General features: G+C 33.9%; 1 protein-coding gene across 3 annotated transcripts in view; it reads left to right on the top strand.

The window, feature by feature from the left end:
* Positions 1-27,423, top strand: part of LOC140040727 (histone-lysine N-methyltransferase SETDB1-like) — a 373,841-nt gene that overhangs the window by 141,494 nt on the left and 204,924 nt on the right. For 2 of the 3 annotated variants that reach the window (XM_072086874.1, XM_072086877.1), the window contains exons 12-15: positions 2,821-2,973; positions 17,367-17,542; positions 21,741-21,768; positions 23,007-23,299. In XM_072086874.1, the coding sequence (XP_071942975.1) occupies positions 2,821-2,973; positions 17,367-17,542; positions 21,741-21,768; positions 23,007-23,299 (650 nt within the window). The remainder of the gene's footprint in view (positions 1-2,820; positions 2,974-17,366; positions 17,543-21,740; positions 21,769-23,006; positions 23,300-27,423) is intronic. The other variant, XM_072086876.1, reaches the window with a different exon arrangement.

Below are 27,423 nucleotides of genomic sequence, written 5' to 3'. Positions count from 1 at the left end.
TTAAAGGAATGTTTCACTAAAAATGTGCATCATTATAAATTTGGAAATCATTATGGCAAAACGGAATGAACTTGACTTAACTAGTGTTAATAAACTTTGAAATGTTACTAATTAATTATTGTGTCATTATTACTTGGCTCGTTTACCTAATCAATTTTGATCATTGCTATCAAATTACGTCAAAATAAAGGAGCTTAAAAAACATGTGGTCTAGGTGTGGGCGTTTTTATTTGATTATGACACCTCTGCACATGCGCATCAATCAAAGCCCCGCTTTGCTATTTTTATCACCCCATGCTGCTGCTGCTGCAAGCTAGCTCACGAAAAACAATAAACAGACCGAAATTATGTTCACTGTACGTACGTAGGCCTTTTTGCCGTTAAAAACACATTGAGAAACAGTTTACTATTGTAACATGTTTTATTGGTACTGTACAGTAAATAATGTAACTTTTAAAAAAGGTAATAATATTAATAAAGTAGGCCTAGGCCTATCACTAGCTTGACACAATCATAGCCTAGGCCTTCCCTACGCTAGACCGTACCGGGCAGCATTCGGACCGGTGATTCAACGCATTTTCAGTGACAACGTGATGACTTTAAAAATATGTTTTCAGGAAACCGGACTTTCGAAAAACCGGAAAATATATGCCCGCCCAAGGGTGTCCGGTATTGGGAGAGTTGACTGTATAAAAATTGCATAATTTATTAATATTACCAACTACTTAAAATTACCAACTACTTAAAATTACCAGTCATAAGAAAGTGAACTTTTCGTAGTCCAATTGTGATGAAACTAAAATAGAATTGTTCAGCAATATATTGTTGTTATCAATTAATCATCGACGCAGACATGTCAAGTTGATTCGCAGCGTTCTACAGAGGGCCGCGGTTAGAGACACGGAGTTCAATGAGCATGTTTGTTTGATTGGCAGCAGTGCTTTAGTATAGGCAAGCGCGTTGTAAAATCGTTTGATGTCATGGTCGATGCATATCCTTCGTTTCTTTAATCCATGGTGACCGTAGTGCGTGTGCTCCTTTCATTTTTATAAAACAGCATGTCATTTTTGACATGCACAAACGGTCATGAATCGCTTAGAAAAATGATCAGACTACTTTGAAAAAGGTCGAAATGTCTAAAAACGCAAAATACAAAAAATAAAGAAATAAAAGTGCGAAATCCGCAATTTTTACTCCATAGAAAATTGCCCCTTGATATGAATTATACTTTTACCAAGTAATAAAACATGACTTTTGGTTTTTAATCTCAATCGTGCGTAAATCACTTGGCGAAACTCTGACGTCAATAAAAAATATAAGATGTACAACTTTATTTAAAAGTTACAAAAATGTTCTGTTCACACTTTTAAGGGAACCCTCTGCACAAAAAATGGCAGAAAGAATAACTATAGATTTTAACTTGGGTTATCCGCGCAAACGCAACATGCACATACAGTATGTTACATTATGAACGCTTTGAAAATGATTGCCATTCTATCATTTGAAGTACTTTTTCAATGCTGAATTCTGTCTATTTCGTCATATTTTATTACTGTTATATACAGTTTATACTACATACAGTGTAGCATAGGTGAAATAACGTGAATGTGTTGAAACATGATTGTAAAGTTAGTTACCTCTGTAAGTTCCTATACACTTACTCTCTTAGTCGTCATAACAATGTAGTAATAACACGAGACGGGTTAACTCTATTTAACACAAACAACGGTGCCTTTATTATCGATATGGCGTGCTCGCAGCACAACAAAACCGCACACACACTTTATGTGCTCAACAACCTTTGACCTCTCGGTCGCCGTGTCTATAGACACTACAATGATGAAACAACTACTACTACTTTTTTAACAACTTGATTTGTGACCCATGTTATTCAAAATAAAATGGCGGTAACACATGATAGATAATTGTTTACCGTATATTTCGGTGTACAAGTCGCACCTGTGTATAAGACACACCCATAACAGAGACTGAGATATTAGTATTTTTTATATAGTCAATGTATAAGACGCACTTACAGTATTTCTAGGGCGAAATTTAAACATTTTATAATCAAAACAATGGTATTTTAACAATAACACAATGATATTTCAGAACTATTTATTAGAATCAAGATGATTTTGTTTGATTGCCCTTTATTACATCCGTGAAAGGGAAATCCCCACATTTCTTCAGTTACGATGCACTGTGTGGTAGGGCTAGGTAGGGCTAGCCTATGTCTATTTAAGTGGCTTTAATTGCATATTATTTAAATATATACCTTGTCATTGTGTGTATGACCAGAGGTCCCAATTTCCCCGGGTTTTTCCGATTTTTACTGCAGATCCTGCGTACCCAAAAATTGGTTATTTCTCCCCGAAAATCTGGACGATTTAGGGGAATTATGTTTTTGTTTCAATAAAAAATGGCTTTTTTTTTCTTAATTTTTGATCAATCATAGAATTTCATAAAATCAAGTGTACATTATGCTGCGCAACTCTGGCATTAACGAAAACCTTATTACGACATCTTCAGATAAAGGTTTAAATTTTGGTAAAGTTACAAAATGTTGTGCTTACAAGTTTTAGAGATAGGCTGCGCACAAAAATTGTGGAAATAAAGAATAACACAGGTGAAAAAAAAGATCCGTACAATCGCAAGTGTTATCTGCAACACAAAAGTTGCAGATAACTAATAGAGAAAAAAAAGACATTGGATAATTACAAGGAATTATCCGCTAAGGTGCGGATAACTAATTAAACTCAACTTATTGTTAAGTTATGTTTAAATTTCAATTTAATCTCTATTTTTTTTCTTTGATAGATAACAATATTGTTGATGATAGAGACAAGTATAGTAGTATACAACTTAATGCTGAAATTGTAAACCAGATATCATCAGCATGTGACAGTAGTAGTGAATTTGAGATTATTGGTTTTTCTAAGAAGACGAGCAAGCTTCCTTTTGCTTCATATGGTAAGATTGTGATTTAATTTGTTTCATTTTGTAACTTTCTTCACCTTCTTTAAAGCTATCAATTTCACAGAAGAAAACATGATGGAGACGGAATAAAAGATGCGTGACAACAAACTTGATTTTTGCATCATTCCATGTCAAATCAACCAAATTTAGAAAAAGTTCCCCCCTGGCCATCTAAAAACTCCACAAATATCCAATGTTGTGAAAAACTAACTTATCAAAAAATTTGATGTATGCGAATGTAGTTTCCGAGATATTGATATCTTGGAAACTACATATCGTAAGGTTGTTTTTTTTTTGTAAAGTTTCGTCAAAATCTGAGACGGTCGCACTGGGAGCTCTGGTTGATTTGACAGGCATGATCTGATGTCTGCAAAAAGGCTTCCAATTTTTTCACAGCAGTAACTTATACTTCCTATTACCTGATGACTGATTCTGTTTCACAAATGAAACTTTGTTTTTTCTTTCCGACAATCGGTGTCAAAGGTCAAGTTAAAATTTCAAAATTGTAAAGTCTTCAAACTTTGTGGTTTAAACTTAGGTTTTCAAAGTCATAGGTCAAGTTTAAATCTCAAAATTGTCAAATTGTTCCAATCGGGCTGAAATCCTGAGAATATTGGTGAGTATGAATCCGATATCAAGGAGGGTACTACCCAAGGTCATGCGATGTCAAAGGTCAAGATAAAATTTTGAAACTGCTCTGATCAAGCTGAAACTCATGATCAATAGTATAATATATAGAGTGTTAAAAGATCAGGAAGGTCAGGCTAAATCGCTTCACTTGGAATTGTAGTTTTTTTTGTAAATCAAGGGTTTATTCAGAGACAAGGGGTAGTGGGTGCAACTCAGTATTTCGGTCATCAACGTCATAGGTCAATTAAAACATTTTTTAATTGCTCTGATCGAACTGAAACATGGGGAAACAATCCTGAGGATAGGGTGAGTATGAATAACATAACTTAAAAATAAGTTGAGTTTAATTAGTTATCCGCACATTAGCGGATAATTCCTTGTGTAATTATCCAATCTGGTTTTTTTCTCTTTATTGATTATCTGCAACTTTTGTGTTGCAGATAACACTTGTGATTGTACAGATTTTTTTTTTCACCTGTGTTCTTTATTTCCACAATTTTTTTGCGCAGCCTATCTCTAAAATTTGATGTTACTTTTAAAATTGAAAATCATAGAATCTTACTGATTTTCAGTGGAATCTGAACTATGATGTTGTGTCACCAATTTTGTTTCCACTGTCATCATTGGATTGGAGTGGATGTCAAGTCATTGCTGTTGCAAACTGGGGAGATGCTTGTTTGTCCACTTGTTGCAAACTCCTCCTAGTAGTAGGCATAGTCCAAGCAGTAGTAGTACTAGTAGTACTCCTAGGCCTACTAGTAGTTGTAGAAGTCATTTCATTAGAAGAAGGCATTGTCATCGTTGACTGCTTTGTTTTTTCATACCTATAATAATTAATAATTTATATATAGATAAGCCTAGTAGTAGAATTTAGAATAAACATGCATGGTGGTTAAATATAATGTGAAGGCTATCTATCTATAACAAGGATTAGCTAGGCCTACCTATCTTATTTATATGCTAAATAATTTAACATATGTTATTAGTTTGTTATTTGCGAACTTTTCATGCATTTCATCATAAATAAGAGTTAGGCCCCTAGGGCCCAGTTAGAAGGGCTAGGTCTAGCCTACTTTACTAGAGTAGTAGCTATGCCTAGCCTAGGCCTACCAGGGAAAAATGTCTAAATTTTGTTTAGCAATATTGCTAATCAAATTGATTTTTGAGTCGAGAAAGTATTTTTTGCTACACAATTTTAGAAGTCTGTAGCAAAACGGTTGTTTTGTATAGCCTTTTGCTATGCTACACTGGCGAAATTATTCCCTGCCTACTGGGTGGAGGTAGGACGGACGGCCCTGGGTCCACCCAGACAGTCAGAATACTGTACACTCAAGATTTTTTGAATCCTGAACTGCTGTCCATCTTACAAAAACTTCCGGACTTAGCAGTATTCTGCGATTACTGATATTGGTATTTATTCTACTTTTCCCTTTTTTCTGAATTTGTGACTAAGGCACCAGGACGCTTCTGACCCTTCTGACTCGCCATAATCATTGATTAAAAATGTTTTCTGTCCCCGCCGTCGTGTCGATTGCGCGCGAGAGGTTGTTGTTCCTACGGCAGCCGGCAGTGCGATAAGTTTTGATCAGTGTTTCCCCTCATGGGGAAAATTGAACAATATATGCATATTCATGAGCAAATCCAGGGGCAAAGGTTAAAATCAACCGGAAGTCGGTTTTTTACTTAAAATTTTTTTTTCGATCCAATAAATTCCAATCGGGAATCCTGAATAATCGGAAAATCAAATCGGGATATCAAAACGGGTTTCCGTCCTGTTTGACTGGGAATCCCGACTAAAAGCCCAGGTCGAACGAGATCGTATCCCGCTAAAATCCCAGCGGGATCCCGCACATTTTTTCTATTGGGTAGGCAAGATACTTTACTTAAGTTTGCCTCTCTCCACCCATGTGTATAAATGGCAACCCGGTTAGATCAAGACACAACTTTGCAGTGATTAGCTGCATTAAGGGACTATGTTTCCGTGACTGGGGTAATAATGTTCAGCACTTAGATGTTTCATTAGGTGCTATAGAAATCCAGGATATTATTATTCCAGAAACAAACTAGATTATTGTGTTCATCTTGCGGTTTGTACAGTAGGTTTAAGCTGACTGTAATTAAAATCTATTTTATATATTTGTAATTATTCTTTTGATATGACATTTATTTTTTCTACCGCCACGACTATTAGTTTGGAATGGGCAATACCAAGGTCATTTATAATATCAGAAAGGTACTTGCCTGGTTTGAATATCCATTTAGGCTTGTACCGTATATTAAACCTTGAGTAACTCATGTCCATGCGTATGTGAATTACTGGAATGCAGTAAGACACCGAGCAGTTGGTCAGATATGTCTGTTGAGATTAGAAAAAAACAAGTGGGCCTACACAAATTATTACCTTTTAACATCACAAAAATACATAAAAAAAGTCAAATATACATATTAAACAGATCCACAAAAAGTTAACAAGACATCCACAATAACAACTAGAATTTAATTCGTCACTTTGACGAATTATAGGTGATCATTTTTATAATTTTATTGACATTAATATTTTTTAAACATACAATTGGAAAATGTTGATGTATACCATCCTATTATACGCTTATAGTGTGCTGAGTTGTGCCTATGCCATATGCATTATGTACAGATACTGTATATCTATATACAGTGTAGCATTGGTGAAATTACGGGACCCACATCATGTTCTAATTTTTTTGGCATTGATGATATTATCAAAATAAACTTGTGGATAACAATATCGAAAGATAATGAATTGAGCAACAAAATATAAGATTTGGAAGAAAATTTTGCATGTAGATGCGCAGTGCGCACCCTTTGAGATTTTTATAAATTTGACGAAAGAGATGAAAAAACTACTTTTTAAATTCAACTGGCCATATCATAACGTCACAACATCCGAAAAGCTTAGTTTTTATGTGAATTTATATCTTCATTTCATTAGTTTTCATAATCAATTATAATCAACAAGGTCACCTTTAATTCTGAATAGATGTGAGATATTTAAATACACGCTGAAGGTCAAATTACACAACCTACGTTATTCAAGTTTTTACGCGTGATGACGTCATCGAAATTAAAAGAGTGGCAAGTCATACTAAAATTTGTGTGAAAATCGGGCTCAAATAACGGAGATGCCCTCTATTGAATGCGATAACCTACAAAAAAAGATGAAAAATCATTCATTCAATCAATTCATTCAATTCAATCACTTTTATGTTGGTTCGATGGGGTTTGCTATATTTTTTTGGAGGTTTGCAGGGTTTAGCAATCATTTTTGACCAAAAAATGATGTTTTACCCCAAAAATAATTAGTTAACAGTAAAAATGTATTTTTTTTACATGGATATACCCAGTGGGTTGTACACTACATGATTCAATCACTTTTATGTTGGTTCGATAGGGTTTGCGGGATTTGCGGTGTTTTTAAATTGAAGTGGCCATTTGATGACATCACAACATTTTGTCCGCCAAATGTATGAATGAATTCATATCTACAACTCAATGGCTTCCAGAGTAAGTTACAAAAATTAGGGGTCATCGTGCATTCTGAAGAAATATTTTCATTTTAAAAATGCCTTATTTTTTACCATTTTCAGCACTTTTGTTTCACTTTTGCGCATTTTGTAATTTTTAACATGCTCGTATAGCGTTATTTTAGGTCGGAATTGACTCGAATTCTGTAAATGTACTAAGAATTGTGATTAGAATGCGATTTATACAACAAATTTTATTTTTTTACGCTTTTTAAGATTCGCATGCGCAAAAAAGCATTTTTGCTCAGTAATTTTTTGAAATTCAGGTCAAAACTTAATTTTGAGCTTTTTTAATTTTTAACGCGCAATTTCACGCGCATGACCTTGAAATGCGCAAGTTTTTATTTGCTAATATTTTTACCTTTGACCTGAAGTTTATGTGTAGTGAATTTTATTCACATGTGATAATGAATTATAAAGATATGATTGATAATGTGAATGACGTCAGGGATGAGTGATCACGCTGAAATCCTAACTACAACTAAATTAAATTATTTCAAATATATTTTGAAATTTTGGTGATTATTGACATTTAACTTTTTGAGATTATTGACACACAAAATCTGTACAGAAATAAATAAATAAAAACTAGACATGAAACTCGTCACTTTGACGAGTTAGTTATCCGCACGACAAACGCCACGTGCACGTCATACGTTGAAATATTGCACACAGATAAAGATTATGGCATTATGACCTGAACTGAAGAATATCATACGTTGTTAGTGCTGAATTCAGTCTATTTTGTGTCACATAGTATATACAGTATAATCTGTATACATATTACATACAGTGTAGAATAGGTGAAATTACGGAACCTGCAATTTTTTTCAAATTTTTAACATGGTTACGGTATCAAAATGAAACACCAAGATAGCAATTTCGGGAGGAAATTATCTCAGTAACAACATATTAACGTGTAGAAGAAATTTGAATACTTGAAATATTGATGCGCCCTCTTTTAAATGTAATGAATGATGACCCAAAATATGAAAATACGACTTTTTTTATTTAACTGGCCATATGATGACGTCACAACATTCGATTGGCAAAATGTTCACATGATTTCGTATCTACAATCCAATAGCTTCCGGAAAATGTTTTAATCGTGATTATCACATTTTATTCTTACGAGCTATAACAGATAAAAGTTTACTGTAAAGATGAAATTAATGACCCACTTAATTAAAATTTTTAGGCATGATGACGTCATAAAAATTAAAATATTTTTAACTCATGCGAAAGATAGTTGATTGACCTAGACAATATCAAAATCGGGGTGAAAATGGAAAACGGATAAGTAGAGATGCGCTCTATTAAATGTGATGAGCTATGACGAAAGATACAAAAATCCTATATTTTATATTAGCGTGGCCATACGATGACGTCATAATGTCCGGTTAGCCATATTAATACATGATCCGATATCTAACTAATCAACTTCCAGAATATGTCATCCACAAAACGTTGACCGTGTAGTTTAGAAATTACGACTGTTTAAAAAAAGGCATAATTTTGACAAATTTTTTAACTTTTTCATCAAAAACCTGCGTAAATTGTCCAATTCGACGTGCTCGTATGACGTAACTTTAAGTCGAAATTGTTTAAAAGTTGGTAAAATTACTAGAAAAGGCTGGAAAAACATAAATCACGTGAAAAAAATTGTTTTCAACGCTACGTGTGCACGGCGCGCGTAAAAAAATGCGTGCGTGTGGGAATTTTTTACATGCTCAAAATGACATGAAACGCGTAGAAAGTTGATTAGAAATTGATTTTTCGCGTTTTGGAATTTTAAACGCGCGTAACTTCGTGTGAAGCATGCCATTTTTCTTACACAGTCAGTTAGCGCAAGATATAACTTAAACTTTTGTTAAGTTTCAATTTAAATTGTTATATGGATTTCGATTTATGTTAAATACGCGAAATTTGTTAAAACGCGCGTAAGTCATGTTGTGCAATTCTGACGTCATTCAAAAATAGAAAAGCACAACTTCAGGTGAATACCCATATGTTGACAAAGTTATGAAATGTTTACTTTACACGTTTTTGAGATACGCTCAAATCAAAAATGACAGAAAGAAAGAATAATACAGAAAAAAAAAAGATGATGAAACAGGACAGTTACAAGGAGTTATCCGCTGAATGCGGATAACTAATAATAAAGATTTTATACAATAACAATAGGTGATCATTTTATTCTAAATGATCACCTAACTAGACATGGAACTTGTCACTTGAAGACGAGTTTGGTTATCCGCCCGCAACAAAACGTATCTTGCGCATTCAAGTACTCATTCAAAGTTAAAACTGCCCTTTCGGTGTAATAACCAAATAGATCATTTTATTCAATCATCATAGTCATAGTCATAGTCATATATACTTTATTGTCCATTTAAAAAACAGAAATGTGATTTGAAAACTGGCAAAATACAAAAATATAAAATACAATTTACAAGAACACACACAAAAAGTTAAGAATTGTTTTCGCCTGATGGGATTCGAACCCGGTACCTCTGATACCAAAGTCGGTTGCACTACACATCGAGCCATATGAGCACCTGCTGAAGAAAATCCGAAGAAAGATTACTCGTTCACTCGGTATGTCGTGAACCCCTCGATGCAAGTTGATTATTACATACCGAACTAAATCATAATTTTTACTATGATAAAATCTTCACAAATTTTAAACAGTGACATATTAGGGAGCGTGCCCGAATGTTTTTACTCCGTTAAACTTGTTGTAACGCAACTTTTACCGTTATATGCAAGCTAATTTAAATGGGGTTGGGCGTGTTCAGTGAGGCATATCAAGCCCTCCATTTACTAGCTACTATGCTGTTGTTATCACTCCATTATTGAACGCGTAATTAACGGGAGACCGGACATGCTGTTCAGTGTTGCGTAACGATGATTCCAACGCGTTATTAACAGTCCTTGTTATGGTATGTTGCGTGAAATCCTATGATGACTCAAAATAACGGGTTATTAGCAGTCCGGTCGTTGTTGTTACAACGCATATAATTATATTTATTAAAATAATCATGTATAATACTATATCCTAGGCCTACACGGTAAAATAAAAATATATATAGGCCTAGGCCTACACGGTAAAATAAAAATATATAGGTCTAAGCATACTATTTACGATCCGATTCATGGTATTTTTTAGCCTGGTACGTCGGGCGACACATGTCTAAATTTGTAATAGCTGACTTTCACCTGAAAAAAAAAAACGTATTTTTTATCCCTGGATGTAACATGATATTGACGCGAATACCGCACTACAGAGAGCTAGGCCATGAACGATTCGTTAAAAGTACACCGCCAGACAATCGCGTAGCTATTGTTTAGATTACATACTATAAACAATTAATAACAAAGAAAGCCTAGAAAGATAAGCTCCTCCTCTCGTTAAAATTGTTAAATAATTTTGCTTTGACTGAGCCATTTTGTGACGGTTTCAACTCTTATCCATAACATTTCATTAATTAAACAATCAAATAGATTTGCACTTTAGACAATATTTTTAAAAATAATTTACTGTATCAGTTCAGACTGTGAAGAACATATGGAGTTCGAAAGGTACACTTTATTTAACGCCAGGAATTCTTCTCACTGAAAAAAATGTGCTGATTGCAATCTGCATAAGCAACCAAAGATCCTGTATCTCTCTGGGATTCTGCTTTTTCCCCAGATTTATTAGTTATCCGCATTGAGCGGATAACTCCTTGTAACTGTCCTGTTTCATCATCTTTTTTTTTTTTTTTCTGTATTCTTCTTTCTTTCTGTCATTTTTGTGTCTCGCGTAACTCAAAAACGTGTAAACATAACATTTCATAACTTTGTCAACATGTGGGCATTTACGTGAAATTGTGCACCTCCTATTTTTTAATGACGTCAGAGTTGCGCAACATGACTTACGCGCGTTTTTCCGAATTTCGCGTATTTAACATAGATCAAAAACCATATAACAATTTAATATGAAACTTGACAAAAGTTTAAGTTATATCTTGCGCTAACTGACTATGGGGAAAAAATGGCATGTTTCACACGAAGTTAAAAATTTCAAAATGCGAAAAATCAATTTCTAATCAACTTTCTACGCGTTTCATGTAATTTTAAGCATGTAAAAAATTCCCACGCGCGCGCCTTTTTTTACGCGCATGGTGCGAACGTAGCGTTGAAAACAATTTTTTTGTGTGATTTATGTTTTTTCAGCCTTTTCTAGTAATTTTACCAACTTTTAAACAATTTCGATTTAAAATTACGTCATACGGGCACGTTGAATTGAATAATTTACGTGCGTTTTTTATGAAAAAGTTAAAAAATTTGTCAAAATTCGTCAAAATTATGCCTTTTTTTAAACAGTCAAAGATTCTAAACAACGAGGTGAAATTTTTTTAAATTACAAATTCTGGAAGTTGATGAGTTGTAGATATCGGATCATGAATCAATATGGCTAACCGGACTTTGTGACGTCATCGTATGGCCACACGAATGAAAAATATAGGATTTTTGTCTCTTTCGTTATTGCTCATCATATTCAATGGAGCGCATCACGCCTATCTGTATTCCTTTTTTCTCTGAGATTTTAATATTGTCTAGGTCAATCAACTATCTTTCGCATGAGTTAAAAATATTTTAATTTTTATGACGTCATCATGCCTAAAAATTATAATTAACAGGGTTATTAATTTCATCTTTACAGTAAATTTTAATCTGTTATAGCTCGTAAGAATAAAAAGTGATAATTATGATTAAAACGTTTTCTGGAAGCTATTGGACTGTAGATACGAATTAATGTAAACATTTTGCCAATCGGATGTTGTGAAGTCATCCTATGGCCAGTTGAATAAAAAAAGTCGTATTTTCATATTTTGCGTCATGGTTCATCATATTTAAACGAGCACGCATCCATATTCTACGTATTCAAATTTCTTCTACACGTTAATATGTTGGTGGTGAGATAATGTCCTTCCGAAATTGCTATCTTAGTGTTTAATTTTAATACCGTCGCCATGTTAAAAATTGGAATAAACGGTGGGTCCCGTAATTTCACCTATTCTACACTGTATGTAATATGTATACAGATTATACTGCATATACTATATGACACAAAATAGACAGAATTCAGCACTAACAAGATATGATATTCTTCAGTTCAGGTCATAATGCCATAATCTTTTTCTGTGTGCAATATTCCACCGTATGACGTGCACGTGGCGTTTGTCGTGCGGATAACTAACTCGTCAAAGTGACGAGTTTCATGTCTAGTTGTTATTTGTATATGACATAAAACCTCAGTACTGTGGAATAATGCTACTCTATATAGGCCTACTGTCATTCAATACTATCGTCCGTTAGCTCGGCGTTTAACGGACACAAACACTCAGTAACCTGTGGAATAATGCTATACTCTGTATGCTGTCATTCAATACTATCGTCCGTTAGATCGGCGTTTAACGGACACAAAAACTCAGTAGATTGTGGAATGATGCTACTCTACTGTAATTCAATACTATCGTCCGTTAGATCGGCGTTTAACGGACACAAAAACTCAGTAACCTGTGGAATAATGCTATACTCTGTATGCTGTCATTCAATACTATCGTCCGTTAGCTCGGCGTTTAACGGACACAAAAACTCAGTAAATTGTGGAATGATGCTACTCTATTGTAATTCAATACTATCGTCCGCCGTTAGCTCGGTGTTTAACGGACACAAAAACTCAATACAGTATACCATGGAGCTATAAAATTGTATAGCTCCATGAGTATACTGTGGAATGATGCTATACTCTACAGTATATGCTGTCGGCGTTTAACGGACACAAAAACTCAGTAAACTGTAGAATGATACTACACTCTATATAATAGGCCTACTGTCATTTATTACTATCGTCCGTAAACTCGGCATTTAACGGACTCAAAAACTCAGTAAAACTGTGGAATATGATGCTATATAATACTGTCATTCAATACTATCGTCCGCTAGCTCGGCGTTTAACGGACTCAAAAACCCAGTATACTGTGGAATGATGGTATACTCTATATGCAGCTGTCATTCAACACTATCGTCCGTAAACTCGGCGTTTAACGGACACAAAAACTCAGTAAATTGTGGAATGATGCTATACTCTATTTGTCATTTATTACTATCGTCCGTAAGCTTGGCGTTTAACGGACACAAAAACTCAGTAATATAACCTGTGGAATAATGCTATACTCTATATTATGCTGTCATTTTAATACTACCGTCCGTTAGCTCGGCGTTTAATGGACACAAAAACTCAGTAAACTCCGGGAATGATGGGTATTCGAATGATGCATACTCTACTGTCATCTATCGTCCTTTAACTCGGCGTTTAACGGAACAACGCACTGAATAGTAAATTCGCGCTTGGTTGAGAGCAAGTAGGGGAATTCCTTTTTTTGCGACGCCTCCCTACTGCAAGAAGGCAATTGTACATTGTTTTTATATATTTATTTTATATATATACTGTTATAAGTGTTTTGCCTATTACACCATTTAGGCCGAAATAGATACAATAATTGTTAATGTACACAGTTTTTTTTTTGTATTTTGTAATAAACATGACACCCTTGCAGCAGCATCACGGAGGCTGCCAAAAACACCGTGGTGCGTGTGTACATCGCGGTGATAAAAACCATGTGCTTGCTAATAACGTGACGTCATATCGCCCAAAGTTTCATCCTCTGTTTTTGGACACCTCGAGGTCAGCGATAGTTAAAGTAATAATTAAATTTATTTACGTAATACAATAATTGTTAATGTACACAGTTTTTTTTAGTATTTTGTACTAAACATGACACCCTTGCAGCAGCATCACGGAGGCTGGCCAAAAACACTGTGGTGCGTGTTGTACATCGCTTCGCGGTGATAAAAAACCATGTGCTTGCTAATAACGTGACATCATATCGCCCAAAGTTTCCTCCTCTGTTTTTGGACACACTTAACTCGCGCGGCTGCTACAGTCAGTAAATGTTTTAGCTCTAGATAGACGGCGATCGGTTTCTATATGGTTTGGTCCATACCATCGTCCATAAAGGCTATACATGCTGATACTATCGATACGACAGTCGGGGGTTTTATCCGTGTTTACAATTTCGCCATTTTTTTTTTCGGTCAAGTGTACGGGGTAAAAAATAAAAAAGGAATTAACGTCAAGCATGCTAAACAAAAAATTAGTATATTATAGGAATGTTCTATAAGTTGAAAATGTTCAACAAAAATTGTGGAATTGTAGATGCTGATAATTTAATGTTGGGTAAGGTTGTTTTAACAGCATTTTTTTTTTGCCGTCGAAATGACGGTTTACCACAACATCATCTGCAGTTTCAAGGCCCTTTCTACAGCAATTGCCGTCGATCTTCATATTATTATTAGATATTATTGTATTGAACTCTGTAATGTGTGGTGTGATATTGTAAGTACAAGGGTCCGTTAAATGAGCGTTTAACGAATATAAAAACGATCTGTTAGGTCGGCGTTTAACGGACGAAAACAACGGACGTTGTTCTTCCGTTTTACGCGTTAGATAGTAAATTCAATTTCATTGTACAGTATTAACCATGACACGCTCTGCTGAGTACAGACCGCCCAACTCATTAACGTTTTGCATATTATTAACGCATTTAAAAGTCTATTAACGGAGTAAAAACATTTGGGCACGCTCCCTTATGAAAGTGCATACTTTCAAGTTTTATTTATTACAATATGAAGAAAAAAGATAAACTTTATGTTTATTGTTTTGCTCTTTGAAAATGTTATTGTTGGTTTGATTGTAAAAATTTCAAAAATTATATTTAATATGCAAATAATGTAGCCATCAAACACGTTTTGACATTCAACACTATAATAAATCACATCTACGATTCATACACTGCAAGAAAATAAAATAATAAATGGGGGTAACCGTGCATTCTGATGAACTGTATCGTTTTTAAAAGTAGACATATTTTGCAACATTTTCACAATTTTTAAACATTTTAAGTGCGCAACCAGTCATGTTTAACGTGCTCGTAGAACGTCATTTCAAGTTGAATAGTGAATAAAATAACGTAAAATTGTTAACCGAAGATTGAAAAACACAAATCGTGCAAAAGAAATGGTCAAGCGTGTTTTACGTGCGCACCTGGTGTCAATTTTTTGAAGCCTTAAAATGACCTGAAACGTGCTCTAATTTAATCAAAATTTAATCTAATTTCAAACGCCATTTACGCGCACACATTCTAATGTTACATGCCATTTTTAATCCATAGAAAGTTAGCGTATGATGTAAATTAAACTTTGGCTAAGTTTCAATTAAAAATGTTATTTGGTTTTTGACCTATGTTAAATATTAAATTGAATGGCGATATGTTGAGAAAGTTACGAAACGTTATGTTTGCAAGTTTTTGAGATACGCGTGACACAAAAAATTACAGAAAGAAAGAAGAATAAGAAAAAAAATAGGATTTCGTACAATAACAAGAGGTTATCCAGCAACTTCGTTGCGGATAACCAATAAGTTTTATAAAGAGGAAATAACATTGAAGAATTAAGCTCCTCAGCTGCCACCTTATGTGTCAGGGGCGGATCCAGGATATTGAAATAGGGGTGGCGTAGCTTTGCGAGCGAAGCGAGCAAACATTGGCCGGGAAGGGCCCCCGGTCGGGGTCCAGGGGCCGACGGCCCCTGGAAATTTTGGCATCCTAGCGCATTGTAAGTCGTTTAAAACGATTTACAAACATCTCAAAATGTCATTTACCAAACACTCAAATTACGACATGTGGAACATGCAGCTGATACTTACCTAGGGTACCAAAAGCAAGCTAACAACTTGCCTGTACTTTACATCTAAATTTTTACAATGCGACGATGTTTTATAAACTTTATAAACTTTTTTTATAAACTTGTCCTAGCCTAGGCCGGTATTATTTTCTTACACGCGCGCCGGGTCGATCGCGATGACTACTTTCTTCGCATGCAGCTAAAGTAAAATGACGTCACGTTAAAGCGGGTCGTCACAGAGTCTCATGCATATTAATGAAGCAAACTTGCTGAGAGTGTTTTCCACCACCACGTAACACATGCGACGCGAGATTTATCAAAACTCCGAGACATCAACTGACGTTCATGTTTTTGACAATTAAAATCACGGCATATTCAACGACCGGGTTTAAACGATCGTTTAAAAATTAGCGGTCCGGCTCGATCATCATTACATTATATTTAGTGATTTGAAAAAAACAAAACACCTCTTTTGTCATCGCGATTTGTTTATGAGAATCATCGACGGAGAAGCAAATAAAACAACAAGGGTCATGAAAATGAAATGCTGCAGCATTGTTAAAATATAGGCCTAACAAGATAATTTTCATAGGCACTATATACAGTCCTAGCCTTTGTTTTTATTGTACTTAATAAATGCGCGCGTAGTATAGTAGAACTGACCATGTGGCTTCATCAACTCTATTGATCGTCGGAGGTACCGCTATTCTACAATACGGGAGTGACGATCACAAAGGATGCCGACCTGCTTAGTGGAACGCGACCAAGCTCACCACGTGGCTTTATCAACTTGCTCCTTTTACACTTAACTGTGAATGATCGTTGGTAACAAAGGATGTCGACGTACATGCTTGGTGGAATGCGATCAAGCTGACGATGTGCTCCGACGTACTATTTTCACTATTAAAATGTGCAAACCATCGGTGATTGATGACCGTCGAAACGATATGTGTTTTTAAAATATATTTAATTTTTGTCAAAAAAAAAAAAAATTTAAAAAATAGAGGGGCGTACGCCCCATACGCCCCCCCCCCCCGCTATATCCGCCACTGTGTGTAGTGCTTGCCCTTATATGTTTTTTGATTATAAGAACATGTTGGTGCTGCCAACTACGGCACTATTATGTCTGTCCACGATGGTGACTGTATGAGCTAGTACACTGGGAGTGGATATCAATAAGAAATTTCCAATTTGCGTTACAATTATAGACTGTATTCATAAAATACTGATTTTTTTTGTTAAAAACTACTTATCGTAAAACGCTAATGTTCTATTGAACTATTATTTACTTGTTATATTGCATAAAAAACAATTGAAATACCTAAAGAAGTTGCTTAATCACTCAATACTCCACATATATTCTTTAGTTTGCTTTATCCTTTACTAGAAGGTTTTTTCTTATAGAAAAACATTCCTGCAGTTGTTTATGTGTGGTTCCAGTTAAAAACAAAGTTCAAGATCTGAAAGACGAGAATCCTCTTCGATGGCCACAGATTGTTGGTTGGCAGAGAGAGCTTTCTGGTAAACGAGGAAGTGGTAGGAAAACTGTCTTTTATCGAACTCCTTGTGGAAAACGTTTGGTATGTACTTCTTTTTCAGTGTTTTGAAGAACTATTTAGTATCAAATAAACGGCCATAAGAATATGCTAACCGTTGCTTCCTAACTTGTATTGAAAATATAAGCTACTGAATCTAGCAGATGAGCTGGACAAAATTGTTGGCAAAGATTTTTGAGTTTTACATGAATGTATATGTTGTCCTGATCACGTACAACTAATCAACCCTCCGCCTTCATATGCAAATGAGCATAAATATGCAAATTAGCTATAAAACCCATATTTTCACAATATCTCCTAAACTAATAATCCATTTATTAAAATTTTTGTTAAAACTCCTAAGTTTTCATACCCAGTGAACACATTGAAAGCATTTTCATTGATCAAATACCATGTATACCAGTTGAAAATGCAATTTAAGTTAAGTAGTTTAAGATTTTTAGGTTCTATATAATCGACTACCCTTTCTTTTTTTTTATGAACCACGAACAATATTAACAGATCACTATAATGACCTTTTGTATGTGATTTCATTTGAAAATTACATCATATTGACTGTAATACAGAGATACAGACTCAGTGTTATTAGTGGCGATGATTCGCTGTTGGATAGGAATGAAATAAATAAATATATAATACAGTATACTATGCATACCGTAAAACCCCGTTAAGAAGCCCATCTCGAAAACGAACACATCCCTCGAATAGAAGGCCTCCCTCTTTGGGCTGCAAAAGTAAGGGTAACGATTATATCATTGTGACCTGAAGAAAATAAAATGTTAGTGTTCCCTATATTTTGTGTCTAAGTATGTACAGTACACTATTAACTGTATACATACTACATAAAATGCAGAATAGGTAAAAATAACGGGACCAGCCTTTTATTCCAATTTTTAACATCATGACATTATCAAAATGAAACATGTAGATAGAAATTTGGGAATTATCTGAGCAACAATATATCAACGTGTTGAAAAAATTTGGATACGTAGAATATAGCTGCGCTGTAGTGAATATATTTTAGTTGGTTCCGAGCTTTCTCAGGCGTATATAACTCCACGCGACGTACACTGTCACTGAATGATAACTCATACAAAAAGTATATTTAACTCAACTAGAACTTTTATTCCTTGTAACTCGATTAATACATCTTACTACCAGTCAAGCCTTATTTTCTTTATCATCTTTCCGTTTATCTACTCTGATCTTATTCTCTCTTCTCTTCCTAATATCTATTACATTCCACTTTTATACTGGACATGCAAATTTTAGGCTTCAGAGGAGGATAACATTTTCCCTCCAAAAATTATACGATTTTGATTGGCTAATAATATAAGGCGGACCTGGTCTAAAGCATCCTTATCTAAACACAGAGAATCACAACATAAATAATATGACATGCGCGCTCTTTTAAATGTCATGAACTATGATGCAAAATATGAAAATACGACTTTTATATTTCAACTGGCCATATGATGACGTCACAACATCCAATGCGCAAAATGTGTACATGAATTTGTATCTACAATTCAACAGCTTCCAGAAAACGTAGAATGAAAAGTGATACTCATGATTAAGAGTATCACTTTTCATTGAAATTTACTGTAATGATCAAAATAAGTGACAAGTTATTCACGCTTTTGAACATGATAACATCATCAAAATTAAAAAATTGTCCATTTCGACATGCTCATATGACATGAAACACATAGAAAGTTGATTGGAAATTGGTTTTTCGCATTATTAAATTTTAAACTTTCTGTGAAACAGGCCATTTTTTTCAAAGATATTCACTGAAAATAAATTTCACGGTTTACTTTAGAAACTATGACTGACATAAAGACATACTTTTGACGATTTTGTTAGCTTTTCCATAAAAAACGTGCACGAATTGTCTATAGTTCAACGTTTTCGTATGACGTTATTTAAAGTGGAAAAGGTCTAAATTGTTTTCAAAATTACTAGGAATTAAGGCTTGAAAAATATAATTCACCTTGCGCGTAATTTATTTCGCGCGCTTGGGTATTTTTGACATGTTCAAAATTTCATGAAATGAGTAAAAAGTTGATTCGAAAAAAAACATGATTTTCATGCTCCGTGCGCACCGTATGCGCAAAATGTCATGAATTGCATAAAAACTTGATAGAAATTAATTTTGCGCATTTCGAAATTTTAAAGATGCACAACTTTTTCATTATTAAAGACACTATAGACACTAGCAATTTTTGACAAATAATGCATATATATATAACTTTGAAGTAGGTCATGTCTTAAATGTGCGTTCTAATGTTAATTATGATAAAAAAAAAAAGGGAAAAAAAACAATGCACTACCTAAGTAGTTCGTGTTGAAAGTTCTCTCGTAGACGTTTCTAGGCCTATCTGGTAAAGAGCAGTAACGTACAAACATTTTACACTAACTATAGGCCTTGCCTGATGTTGTCGCGTTTCTGAATTTATTGTCTTTCCTTTTTTGGGAGAATACCTGGTATTTTAGCTCAAAAGTTACGGTTCTTTTATTTGTTTACCCTTTCACAAGATTGGTTGAATCGACGAAAACGATTATCGCAATAGGTCCATGTGGTATTTATTTTTACCTTAATTTAGGTAAAAAAAATGTAGGTCTACCGGTAGTTATTTGCTATAGTCTTGCATTTTTAAAGGAATTATTATAGGTTTTTTTGCCCAAAAAATCCATCCAGTACAGTAGTTCAAAAGTAAGGATATCCTTGTGTAAATTACACACACACCTCACTGTTCAAATGTATGTTGTCTATTCCAAACTTACTGGCTAGTCAAAAGATAAGTACATTTGGTAGGTATTCTCTATGTGTAAATATAAGTACCGTAGTTCCTTGGGTATAATCCCACCTCGAGTATAATCCCACCCCCGACTTTACGATTACCTTCGCACGCAAGCATATCTCCGGGCAAAGTCCCAATGTATAATTTATCATTAGGACAGAAGAGGTAGGCCTAGCTAGAAAAATAGAGTAATTTCTCTGAATTCGGCTGACTTAAAACTCATCAAACATTGGCCGTCGTAAAATTGCATACAACCTTAATATCATCGCCCCGATCTTCGCGTTCTGCACATCATGCATTCGCCGCACACTCGCTCGCCGTGTACATTCTGCATGCCTTGTTTACACTACTGCATGCTTGATTACCATAAAAAAAAACACCGCCCTCTATACCGACCGGAGCAGTACTGTAGTTCGTGTCACATGCAACAACATGCGATTTGCACAGAGCTCGAGCGTGGGGAATCGGGAGAGACGGAGAACTTGTATGAGTTATGTCGATATTATTTAGGAAGCCAGGCCCAGATCACATTTTAGGGTATTTTTTGAGTAGAAATCTGGGAGAAAATCTATACAGTAGGCATAGACCAATTAGGCCGCCTATGGCAGTCTAATGTCTAGGCCTACATCGGAATATAGCTTTAGATAGCCTAAATCGTAGCCAGAAGAAATATTGTCATTTTCAGTTCATGCACCGGGAAATCCCCGGGTATAGTCCCACCTCCCAAATTCGGGCAAATTTCACGTACAAGGGTGGGATTATACCCGGGGAACTACGGTAATTGAATAACTTGCTGTTTTAAGTTTATGGTTTATTTTTAATTGTCTTTTCCTTGTTATTGTCAAGATCTTATCTTATAACAAACCTTTTTTCCCTTACTCTTAAATTATAATATAGATGATCAACAATAGAAATTCATGAAATCGTGCATATGTCACAATGTGCAACTCTGACATCATTTAATAATAAATAATAATATTGAACATTTATAAAAGCGCTCTTTACCAGAGTCTCATAGTGTAACATGAAAAGAATAAATATTGAAAAAGGTGAGTTTTCAGGGGGAGATTTGAATTTAAAAGGGGCTGAAATTGTCGACAAGTTTTAGAGATGTATGAGACACGAAAATGGAAAGAAGAATACTAAAGAAGAGATACAATTATTCATCTGCCATGTAATGTGCATAATAAAAACCTTAGTAGTTATTTCATGGTTTAAAACATTTATTCCATCTATTTCATTTCTCTACTCTGCAAATGAGTAGCTCCGGATAGATACTGTTTTTGTTTGCTTTTCTAAATTAATTGGCCAACCCCACTCACAAGCATTAGTAGTACACACTGATAAGCAAAAACCTGTATTACACTTCACTTTCTCTGTTTATATTATTTTATAATTTAATGTAATTTTTTTTAAAGAGAAATCTTGAGGAAGTTGATTTATACTGTAAGTTTCATTTGTTTATTATAGAGTATTTAGACAAGCATTACCAATTGTATTATTTTTATTCATACACAGTCAACTCCTCTTAAGTCGACTTAGCGTAAGTATTGTATAAGTCGAAAAACACACTAAAAGCCACCCGAAACATACGCAATTCGATAAACAAACAAGAGAGGTGATTATGTGGGATCATTTTGGTTCTCTTAGGCAAATTGTATGAATAGACTTTGGTTTTTGGCACTCATTTGTGCTAGAAGGCAATATAAATAATGTATACCGATTGATGATGAGATATTAATAGCAATTTTTGCCACAGCTATGATGACTATTATTAGATAATTTAAATTTTTTAAAAATTACAAAAAAAAATTTTACATATATGTTTTAGAATTTGCCTATTTTATGATTTTAAAAATTTAACCCTTTGTAACAACTGTAAACTGCATTGTTTTAAAAAAAAGTCATCTCGCCACCGTTTTACATGCACAGCAGAGCTATGGTTCTTGCTGTATCATTATGTCTAAAATTAACCTCTATAATTTCAAAATAAAAGCAAAAAATACAACATACATTGACTTCTGGATTCTAAAATGGCCCTAGTTCGATTGAAATTTTCAAGGAAAAAGTGCTGTTTTAAAAGGCATTTTTTTTTAAATTTAATGAAAAAGGTACTTTAATGGTGGCTAAATCATGTAAGCTCATTGTGTAAGCAGGCAGGCTAGTCCTAGCCGTGGCGAGGCTAGTGAGTTGGCTTAGCATTTTTTAAAAAACAAATCCATATAATTCATATTAGATTCGACTTAGGCGGAGTTGACTTAATATTATTTTTATATATATCCAGTTGGGATTACTTTTTCTCATTCTCACAGATTTCCTCTTCTTTATCGTTTCAAATTAAGTAATTGTCTGTATATCACCGGATGGTTTAGAATTAAATTCTGTACCAGTAGTGTTTATATATTTTATTCACTTGCACTAATGAAGTGTTGCCCGAAAGCTCTGCTAACTTCTCTGTCTGTTTTATTTTATTGTTTTGATTTAGCTTTTTGCTTTTTTTTTTTGGTATCTCCATTGAGATCCAGCCACTGATACCCACAGCATTGTCATTTTTTCAGTTTTTTGCCTTTGGAATTATATTTTATTTATATATATTTTTAATTTATTAATTTTACTTGTCGTAAACCTTAAAAGCAATTGGGCTACCTAATAATTAAATTTTAAATATCCATTTAATTCTTCAGTAACGCAGACTGACATGAAATATCTTGCTATTGATAATTTCACTTTTGATCCATTCATCTATACAATTCCAAGAAGTGCAGGACGCTCAACTCTATGGGGAAAAGAAGCGAAAGTTATAATCAAGGATTTATCCCATGGTGCAGAAATGGTTCCGGTAATGCTCGTGAACGAAATAGATTATGGACGACCTGATGAAAGTTACCTTTACATTACATATAGAAAATGCAAGAAAGCAGTCATAAATACAGACACTAACTTTTTAATATGTTGTGACTGTACAGACAATTGTAAGGTATTAGTAATTCAATTTATATATTTTCTGTCTGAACTACTTCTTATTTTTACATTATTAGCCTAGAAAATCTAAAGAGAGATTTTTCTTTAAGTGGTGACATATGATAAGGAGATCAAAATTTGAGCATCACACCTCTATCACTCATCCCGATAATATGCATATTAGCTAAAATATGCAAATTAGGGTGAAATTACATGGTTACCATATCTCAAAAACTACTAGTCCCATATCTCGAAAATCACTAATGCTAAAGAGTTGATATTTTACAGACTTATACAGAATGTACATATTTTATGCTTTAATGTAACATTTTACAGAAAAATGACCGGAAGTATGGCATTTGACCCATTTCTCAATATCGCTTACATAATAACTGAAATTTTTTGTTTTGCCTCAAATGACAAAATAAATTAATATATAGACCTAGACTAATTTGTATGATGAGGATCAAGAAAAATAGGTCTAGAAACCAAAAATACGAATCCTAGGCTGGTTACTGGGCAACACAACACTACGATCTGCTATAGATTCACTGATCTTTAATTATCTTTTAATAACAGTATGCAATAATAATAATAATTTGTAATGGCTTACCTAAGTATTTCCTAGTTTTAGCTAATTTATGATTTTCCTTTGGCAGGTTATTTTGGTAGCCATAAGATAGAATAAAGCAGAGATTCTTTTGGCCTGTTAGAAACGATGTGATTGAGTAATTGTAACAATCAACGAGAGTTGTTAGAAAAATTTAAAGTAAAGATTCCTATTCAATTCAATTCAATTCAAATAAACATTTATTTCTTTCATTCATATTTGAGTAAAAACATTATAATTTCTGATATTTTATATATAAATATTTTTTTTTTAGAGATATAATACAGTAAATCATAATGTATAAAAAAAAAAGATGATTCAGTTATATACAAAATGAAAGAGGCAAAAAAGCCCAAGAAAGTATCGATCAATTGGAAACAAAAATCCAATTGAAACTTGTATGTTGGGAAGCCATGTAAGAAGATTATATACTTATATATATAAATGTAAACATATAACTACACATACACATATAGATCAACAGACACACACACACACACACACACACACCTACAGTAAAGGAAGCAATTTCAAAAACATTTCTAAAGTTAAAAAAATATTACAAAATAGAGAAAACAATTAATTATAATTTGAAATAAGATATTCTTTAAGTTTAAAAGAGAACATTTTGCTAGAAGACGATGATGAAATTTCGGGAGGTAGATTATTGAATAGTTTAAAACCACTATAACGAATGTTATGTTTCATTTTAGTTAGTTTAGGTTGAGGAAGATGAAGGTCCCGCGATGCTCTTGTGTTATACGAATGGATTTCAGAGTTAGTTAAAAAATTACAGGAAAAGTTAGAAGGCAGTTTGGAATTAATATGTTCATAAACGAAAATGCATTGTTGGAGTTTATTAATATCGTGCACAGTTAAAAGTTTAAGGTTATAAAAAGGATATCATATTAGTATGAGCAAGACGTGAGTTACCCGAGATAAGACGAACAGCTTTCTTTTGAAGGACGTGTATTTTATTAAGATTTGAGGGGTAATTATTGGCCCATACAATGTTACAGTAACTAATAAAAGGCACAATAAAGGAACAGTAAATATTGCGTAAAATGTGAGACGGTAAAAAGGAAGAAAGACGAGAAAGTATGCCAATGTTTTTAGAAATTTTTAATTCAATTTCTTTTATATGATTTTTAAAATTTAGCTCTTGGTCAATTAAAACACCTAAAAATTTGGTTTGCTTAACATGGGGAATTACTTGATCACCAATCAGAATTTTATGAGACTCGTCGGTCAGTTTTTGATGACGTATTCCAAACAACATAAAGTTGCATTTACTTAGGTTTATTGAAAGTTTATTCACATTAAAATAATCATTAATATTAATTAATTCTTGGTTAAAAGTATGAAAAATTGATTGAAAGTTAACACTTTTATAAAATAAAGTCGTGTCATCTGCATAAAGATAAAAGGTAAGGATATCTGAGGCGTTTGGTAAATCATTGATGTAAATTAGAAATAAAAGAGGGCCAAGCAAGGACCCTTGGGGAACACCACAGGTAATGGGCTTAAGATCAGAGGTATGATTGTTAACAGAAGTACATTGAAATCTATTTGATAAGTAATTGTTTAAAAGTTTAAGAGCAACACCACGGATACCATAATTTGAAAGTTTAGTAATCAGAATATGATGGTCAATAGTATCAAAAGCTTTCGACAGGTCAATAAACAAGCCAGAGGGAAAAGAATTGTTTTGAATTGCATCAATAATGTTGTTGGTTAAATCAATTAACGCAAAAGACGTAGAATAGTTTTTCCTAAATCCGAATTGTTTATTATAAAGAATATTGTGCTTGCTTATAAAATTATAGACGCGGTTTTAAATAATCTTTTCAAGAATCTTTGAAAAAAAGGGAAGGATGGAGATTGGACGATAGTTATTTGGATCGGACTTGCTACCTTTCTTGAAAATTGGAATAACTTTACCACTTTTCAGGGAGTTGGGAAAAACACCAGATGTAAGAGATAAATTAAAAATGTAAGTGAGAGGAGACAGAATAGTGTCAATGGATTTTTTGATAACTTTAGCACAAATGTCATCGATGCCAGAAGCCTTGTTGCTTTTAAATGAATTTGTGATTTTGTGCACTTCTTGTTCGGTTACAGGTGAAAGAAAAATTGAGTTAGGAATAGGGGGATGTCAGAAGTGATGAAAAGTTTTATCAGAGTCATTGTTTATTTTTCTAGCAAGGTTGGGTCCAATATTTGTAAAGTGATCATTGAATAGATTTGCTACTATTAAAGGTTCTTTTATTAATTTTCCATCAGCTAAAAGTTCAATATCGGTAGGTGCATTTTTATTTGACTTAAGAAGAGAATTGATGACATGCTTAGTAAAAGTTTCACAAAAGCAATCCAATTTAGCAGTGTTTAAAAGGTTGTTTAATTTATTTCGATAACGCTTATATTTGTATATATTAGAAAGTGTTGGATGCCGTAGACTTTTAGAATAAAGTTTCTGTTTGTACAAAATCGAGGTCAAAAGTCCATCGATCATCCATGGTTTAAGTTTAACTTTAGCTTTGGATGGTTCAATTAAAGGAAAGTGTTTATTATATAAAGTGGTAAAATTATTAATAAATGTGTCATATGGCAGATTTGTGTCTTGCGTACTCACGACATCATTCCGTGGAAAATTTGATAAATCATTACGAAAATTAAGGATATTGTGTTCACTAGTATTTCTAAATATAAGATTGGTATTGATAACTCGATTACTCGGTTTATTTGAACTGATGTTAAACAGTGGGAAAGCCACTTCGCGTTTTGACCGTTAAATCGTGTAAAATCGACTTACTTCCGCATTGACGATTTTGAAGCGCCACCTATCGTTGAAAACTGAAACCACGATTTTTCGTCGCCTAGCAAATAAGTGCTGTTTTATTTTAAGCTCTCATGAATATTTAAGAACCGCCCAACATTACCTATTATGGTAAAAGCATTTCCTAATAAGTATTATTGAATAACCAATCGGTTTCCTTCAAAGAAACCGAAGCTAATACAATACATTCGGCGACTGAAGTCGGGACTCGTGAAATTTATAAATGTGGTACGATTTGACTACTGTTTTGTTGTCCATTTTCTGAATAGTCGGAGGTGCATCCCAACAAATTAAAAAAATTATAATCAATTGTTTTATCAAGAATAATATTAGTTTAATCGAGTATGATATATTTCTATCCTGTTCAAAATTTGTTGGTGTATTCTCAGGCCTCGAAAGGTAGGTACATTTTCTAGCTGTGAGCGTGGTTTCGGCAACGCGAGACACGTGTGTCAGTATAGGCGATAGCGAGACGTGTGTTGTACTGTGTTGATGCTGATCCGATAGTCGTTAAGTTGTACTGATTACGAGTATCATTGGTCCTGGCCTAGCCTGGTGATCTGATCCCCGCAAAAAAAATACTTTTTTCCAATCAGTATTAATATTATTATTTTGTTTTTCATTTATTATTTGATTTATTAGGCTCAATAGATGCCTAGCAGGCTACTAGTACAAGTAGGCCTAGATTATATAA

Source organism: Antedon mediterranea, chromosome 2 (assembly GCF_964355755.1).
Source record: "Antedon mediterranea chromosome 2, ecAntMedi1.1, whole genome shotgun sequence".
NCBI lineage: Eukaryota > Metazoa > Echinodermata > Crinoidea > Comatulida > Antedonidae > Antedon > Antedon mediterranea.
This window is presented reverse-complemented; position numbering and strand designations above follow the sequence as displayed.